General features: G+C 44.7%; 1 protein-coding gene across 1 annotated transcript in view; it reads right to left on the bottom strand.

The window, feature by feature from the left end:
- Positions 1 to 7500, bottom strand: part of LOC308362935 (myosin-binding protein C, fast-type-like) — a gene marked incomplete at its 5' end in the record, with an annotated part of 78404 nt that overhangs the window by 7614 nt on the left and 63290 nt on the right. The window contains 4 exons of the mRNA XM_080835661.1: positions 3425 to 3564; positions 5733 to 5928; positions 6268 to 6356; positions 7006 to 7173. Coding sequence (XP_080691787.1) covers positions 3425 to 3564; positions 5733 to 5928; positions 6268 to 6356; positions 7006 to 7173 — 593 coding nt within the window. The remainder of the gene's footprint in view (positions 1 to 3424; positions 3565 to 5732; positions 5929 to 6267; positions 6357 to 7005; positions 7174 to 7500) is intronic.

Genomic DNA, 7500 nt, shown 5'->3' with positions numbered 1-7500 from the left:
CGGGGTCCACGGAGCTTTTCAGATACGATGACGTTCGGTTGCAATGGCACTAGGGGTGGCTTGCGCTTGAGAGGCTAGAACTTTAAAATAAACATTGGAGGTGAAATGATTATGCTGCTGTCTGTACAATGTCCTTAGTATAGTTAGTGAATGTTGTAATGGATCCCCGTATATGTAGTGGCAATGAAACGTTTAAGGCTGGTGAAATTCCTCTTTTTATTTTCTTCCTTTTCTAGCAGTATATTTAATAAACGGGTGAAACACCACCTTAAGAGCCATACTGGTCCATTAAACTAGACTATTACTCAAGCTTATGCATATGCATCCGTCTTTAACGAGATCCGTAGCGTACAGACAAGTTCACACTCACAGTGGCATAAACAAATTTGCAATACCTTTATCCTTATCAAAGGAAAAAGTCCAATGTAAAGAAAGAAGCCTCTATAATTCCTTAAATAATGAATGATAATTTAGGCACGTATCAAATTAGGCACAAAACGAACCTAAATAATAATCCTTCTTTGGGGTTACTTACAATGTACTTAGGTAAGCGCGAACTTCGTAAACCAGGAGAAGAGGCCGCGAAATAACAGACAGGTCACGTAAGACAAACAGAGTAAATGATAACAAGTTTCTTTATTTGACAACACTTTTGAACATAATCAGAGTCATAATTATTTAGGGAATGAACTTGGTGTGGTTGATGCATAAAACATATTTGCAAGATAAAATAAATGTTTTACAAAAGGGAATAATATTGCCCGAGCAGTGGAGAGTTTCAGGTTGTCGAGAGGGAACCTTTACAGATTGAGGGCAATCTTACGCCCTCATATTAAAGGCCAGGCTACTGGAATGAGAGCCAGTGCAGGTGTTTAAAAAGGTGACCGGTACGTTGTACTACCTCAGCGACAGAAGCAGGCTGTGCAAAACCGCTAACTTATTTAGCTTGGCCCATCGAACGGTATCAAACATTGTCAGGTAGGTATGTACAGCTATCACTCACCTTGGTACAGCACCCTGCCACTCACTCGCCTGCAGTAGCAGACCTTACCAGTCATTTCTCCCAAAACTATGGTAGCCTATAGCCTACATCAGTGCATAGGCGCTGTCGATGGCACACACATAGACATAAAACAACCGTGTTCAAATCTTTCAGACTTCATCAACATAAAGAACAAATACTTGCTAAACGTCCAAGCTGTTTGTGACTATAAATACAGCTTCATTGATAGTTGTGAAATGGCCCGGTGAATTCGAAGATCAACAAGCACCTGAAAAATATGGCACGATTTCCTCCATGTCCTTAGGTCGTAGTGGACAGTTCACTCTTGAAGCACACGATTTCTGCACTCATCAAGTTGACATTGGTGGCTGTTGAACACATTTTATCGTAGCTCCGGAGCTTTGTTTTAAATGCCGCCAAATACATAGTCTCATCACTAAACCATTCGGCCAGTCCTTTCAAAATCAATTGCCACAAGTTAAGTAGCTGAGACCAACGGCTGCTGCTTGAATTGTCCATAGTTTTTCTGTTGCTCCTGCTAACCATCCTTTCTAGCTCACGCCCAAGTGGACGTAACTTTTTGTATTGCCTAGCTATCTCAGTCTGGGTATATCAAACATTTCGGGCAGTTATGTCATATTTGAATTGCACGGAGACTCGTGCATACCCAGTTACTGGTATAACCTACAGAATGAAAAAGTAAACGGAGGAATATACTGCTTGAAGACACAGTTGCGGGAACTTCATCCAACGAACTTTATCCAACGGAAAAACACACGGTTATATTTGGATGGGTCAAATGTCAATATTGACCCATATCATTGGCTGTCAATTGCCCAACATCCACAATGCTGAACATCCACGTTCCCATTTTATACAATTGAGGGCATTCCCATTGCGTTTGGTGGTCATTCATGTATGTTAACACTAAGCACAATGTAGAGTGAAGCACTTGGTAGTATAGCTCGAGTTGTATGTAGGTACTCCTACCCGTGATCAGTAAATAGTCCTAAATTATATTCGGAGGACTAGAGCAGCAAGTGGCGCAACCATGACAACGATTGTCATGTACCCGTGTACACCCGTACTAGTGTGGACGGTAAACATTTTGGAAAACGATATGAAAACGCTAGTATGGACGGAGATCGTTTTCATTGCGAATACGCGTATTTGTATTTACCCGGGCTAGTGTGGACGAACCCTAAGAGTATTGAGATGCACCCCTGGTCATTATTGTGACATCATTACTGTGACATCATTACTGTGACATCATCACTGTGTTCTTGTCTGTGTTCTGGGTCATGTAGTTGGTGACCTCACAGGTCAAATCTGACCTGATCATTCATTTTAGAAAGTTCTTGCTTTGACAGTATTGTGATGGCTGGTAGAGAAACCAGTAGAGCTAGCTTCAAGACCATGGGTTTAAGTGCCACAGAGCCATATAGACTACTATTTAAGCAATACGCCCCCAGAGGCCGTGGTTTGCGCTGATTTTAGAACAGGTAAGGGAGTTGTTAGGCACGACACGAAGCGCAAACCATGGACTCGCAGGGCTTATTGATTTTCTAAAACTAATACTACAAATATTTGATTTGGTTTCATTAATGAAGACCATTCAATTTAAGAAACAATAGTTTAATGATAAACGGTCATTCTTCTAGGGTTAGGGTTAGGGTTAGAATTAATATAGAATTGAAAAAATATAGTTCCTAAATAAATCGTTGCCACGCAACCCTTGAAGCAACGCAACAGCCAGATGGAACACTGTGTATGAAATGCGCTATATGAATACGCTGCACAGTAATATGGAAAGTTATCATAGAATGTTATGAGGTCAAATTGTAAGGTTGTGCTGGATTTCAATCAATCACAATCAAGGATTTGAACAATCAGTTTAAGAATTGTATATCTAAACTGAAAGTTACTTTATATAAAAGTGTCTACATAGACTACTAATTGTATATCTAAACTGTAAGTTACTTTATATAAAAGTGTCTACTAAATGTAATACATTTAATGCCGGTCCCATGGCATGACTGGGCTTCTGGATCATGTAGTCAGCGATTTCACAGTTGAGACAGAGAGACAGAGAGACAGACAGACAGAGAGAGAGAGAGAGAGAGAGAGAAAGAGATACAGAGAGACAGAGAGAGAGAGACAGAGAGACAGAGAGAGAGACAGACAGAGAGAGAGAGAGAGAGAGAAAGAGATACAGAGAGACAGAGAGAGAGAGAAAGAGAGAGCGAGAGAGAGAAACAGATACAGAGAGACAGAGAGAGAGAGAAAGAGAGAGAGAGAGAAAGAGATACAGAGACACAGAGAGAGAGAGAAAGAGAGAGAGAGAGAGAGAAGCAACGAGAGAGAGAGAGAGAGAGAGAGATAGAGAGAGGGAGAGAGAGTGTTTTGTGTGCTGGCCCATACCATGGTTTTCTTGTCTGCTTTCTGGACCATGTATCCGGTGACCTCACAGTTGCCGTCGTCTTTGGGCGGCTGCCACTCCAGACTGGCATTGAACCCCCACACCTCTGCCACCTTCACCTCGATGGGGGGACTGGGCTTCTCTACACACACACACACACACCCACACACACACACACACACACACACACACACACACACACACACACACAGTTATTGATCACAACATGATTCCACTCACACACACACACACACGCACGCACGCACGCACACACACACACACACACACACCAGACACACAGTTATTGATCACAACATGATTCCACTCACACACACACACACACACACACACACACACACACACACACACACACACACACTCACACACACACAGGTATTGATCAGTATGATGATTCCTATCAATCCTCACAGACACACAGTAATTGATCACACAGGTATTGATCAGGACATGATTCCTATCAATCTTTACAGCGGAAAGTGATTCATTTGAGCGGTTCAGTTAATGATTGTTATGTACGAAACACACAGTACATACTAATGGTACGCTATACTACACTATCATTCATTCAGTACATACTAATGGTACGCTATACTACACTATCATTCATTCAGAACATACTAATGGTACGCTAAACTACACTATCATTAATTTCTATGAGTTCAAATTCATATATAATTTCGTTCCTGCCACTTTGGTTAAATGCTTTGAAGAAATCAAAATCCAGAATGCCACGTCTGTTTTTTTTTTTCTCTCTCTGTTTTTTCTCTCTCTCTCTATCTCTCTCTCTCTCTCCCTGTGGTGTGTGTGTGTCTGTGGTGCGCTCATTCATTAATTTATTGAACGGTTGCCTTTTATCTTCATGTAATATATGTACCTTCTGCCGGTGTTTGTGTTAAGCACTTTAACTACACCCCTGAGAGTGAACCCTCACACACATCTAAATGTGTCTAGCCTCACACACACACACACACACTCACACACACACACACACATATAAATGTCTAGCCTCGGGCATGTTGTTCGCCATGCTCATGTCTCTTCCGCAGCTCTAGACTAAATGATGGAGGCGGGGGGGGGGTCTGGGAGAGGCAGTGTGTGTGTGTGTGTGTGTGTGTGTGTGTGTGTGTGTGTGTGTGTGTGTGATCTAGGTTAATGAAGGGGGATGCTATTTACAAACATGAAGTATTCTCACTCGCTGACCTACCCACAACTCATACGAGCATGGCCAATGAACCATAATACAGGTGAGATGTCTGTAGACAGGGAGACTGAGACACACACACACACACACACACACACACACACACACACACACACACACACACACACACACACACACACACACACACACACACACACACACACACACACACACACACACACACACTTGACACACTTGAGACAGGTAACTGTTGACCTGGAGTGAACTGGACTGACTATAGTAATAAATACAGGGAGTGATGATGGCTCAAGAATATCCAGCATATCACTGGCTAAAGGTATTGCTAGTTGTATGTGACAAACAATAATGCTTACAGACCTGTAGATATTGATGACAAGGTGTCCAAAGTAACTCAAATGTCTTCATACACTGGTATTATCGCTTAAGATCACACTATGGATGGTCAGTGATGGCCAATAGATCAGATGCTCTATGGTGGCCCTGTCCTCTTACCCACAATGCTCTATGGTGGCCCTGTCCTCTTACCCACAATGCTCTATGGTGGCCCTGTCCTCTTACCCACAATGCTCTATGGTGTCCCAAAGCTCTTACCCACAATGCTCTATGGTGGCCTTGTCCTCTTACCCACAATGCTCTATGGTGTCCCAAAGCTCTTTCCCACAATGCTCTATGGTGGCTAAAAGCTCTTACCCACGATGCTCTATGGTGGCGCTGTCCTCTTACCCACAATGCTCTATGGTGTCCCAAAGCTCTTTCCCACAATGCTCTATGGTGGCTAAAAGCTCTTACCCAGGATGCTCTATGGTGGCCCTGTCCTCTTGCCCACAATGCTCTATGGTGTCCCAAAGCTCTTACCCACAATGCTCTATGGTGTCCCAAAGCTCTTACCCACAATGCTCTATGGTGTCCCAAAGCTCTTACCCACCATGCTCTATGGTGTCCCAAAGCTCTTACCCACGATGCGGATGTCTATGGTGGCCCAAAGCTGTTACCCACGATGCGGAGGTCTATGGTGGCCCAAAGCTCTTACCCACGATGCGGATGTCTATGGTGTCCCAAAGCTCTTACCCACGATGCGGATGTCTATGGTGTCCCAAAGCTCTTACCCACGATGCGGATGTCTATGGTGGCTCTGTCCTCCATGTTCTCGATCTTCAGCACCAGTGTGTATTTGCCCGTGTGTTCTCTCTCGGACGAGCGGATGAAGAGGATGCTGTCCACCAGCGAGCTGCGGACGCCCACCATCTTACTGTCCACCGGCTCACCATCCTTCAGCCAGGTAGCCATGGGACGAGGCTTACCCTATACACATGCACAGTACACACACACACACACACATGGATGAAACATACACACACGCACGCACACACACACACACACACACACACGCAACGCACACGCACGCACGCACGCACGCGCACGCACACACACACACACACACACACACAGACAGCACATGAACACACACACACACACACACACACACACACACACACACACACACACACACACACACACACAAACACACACACACACAAACACACACACACACACACACACACACACACACACACACACACACACACACACACACACACACACACACACACACACACACACACACAGCACATGTACACCTGCCTGGAAGGGGATGACGAGGTTGATTTTGTCCCCGACTCGTCTGATGTATTTCTGTCTGAGATTACGTGGAAGGCGAATCTTAGGATATTCTGAGAAAAGAAATTAAAAATTAAACATAAAATAGAAAAAAATACAGAATCCAAGATGTCAGATAAAAGATAGTCAGAGTGGTGGACAGTTTCAGGCGCATCTTTGTTGACTGCAACTGGCTTATCTGAAACAAACAGTGATGACGCTACATGTAACCGTACGGAGCAGTGTGTGTGTGTGTGTGTGTGTGTGTGTGTGTGTGTGTGTGTGTGTGTGTGTGTGTGTGTGTGTGTGTGTGTGTGTGTGTGTGTGTGTGTGTGTGTGTGTGTGTGTGTGTGTGTGTGTGTGTGTGTGTGTGTCTCACCCATGATCTCTCTAATAGTAACTGGCTGACCCAGCAGGGCAGGAGGACTACGTGTGTGTGTGTGTGTGTGTGTGTGTGTGTGTGAGTGTGTGTGTGTGTGTGTGTGTGTGTGTGTGTGTGTGTGTGTGTGTGTGTGTGTGTGTGTGTGTGTGTGTGTGTGTGTGTGTGTGAGTGTGTGTGTGTGTGTGTGTGTGTGTATGACCCTCACCCATGATCTCTCTGATGGTGACAGGCTGACCCAGTAGGGCAGGAGGGCTGTGTCTGTGTGTGTGTGTGTGTGTGTGTGTGTGTGTGTGTGTGTGTGTGTGTGTGTGTGTGTGTGTGTGTGTGTGTGTTACCCTCACCCATGATCTCTCTGATGGTGACAGGCTGACCCAGTAGGGCAGGAGGGCTCCGTCCAGCGATGTTTACAGCGACGACCCGGAAGTTCAACTTCTCGCCCGTGGGAAGGTCACGCACCACGAAACTCTGCCTGTCGACCAGCTCAGTGTTGGCCGCTTTCCACTCCTCTTCTAGAAAGAGAAAGGAGCGCACGTGAGTGTGTGTGTGTGTGTGTGTGTGTGTGTGTGTGTGTGTGTGTGAGCTCAGCGTTGGACACTTTCCACTCCGTTTCTAGAAAGAGAAAGAAGCTTACAGGAGGAGAAGTGCGCGTGTGAGTGTGTGAGTGTGTATGTGTGTGTGTTTGTGAGATTTAGTTTCTAGAAAGAGAAAGAACGCCAATGAGACAGAAGGGAAGAAAGAGATAGACAGATATGTGTCTACCTGTTTTGTATATTATGTCGCCAGTGTGTGTGTGTGTTTTGATGTTTTGATATACTTACGTGAGTGTGTGTGTGAGT

Source organism: Sprattus sprattus (assembly GCF_963457725.1).
Source record: "Sprattus sprattus genome assembly, chromosome: 3".
Lineage (NCBI taxonomy): Eukaryota > Metazoa > Chordata > Actinopteri > Clupeiformes > Clupeidae > Sprattus > Sprattus sprattus.
The sequence above is the reverse complement of the archived record's forward strand: the minus strand, read 5'-3'. Positions and strand labels throughout refer to the sequence as shown.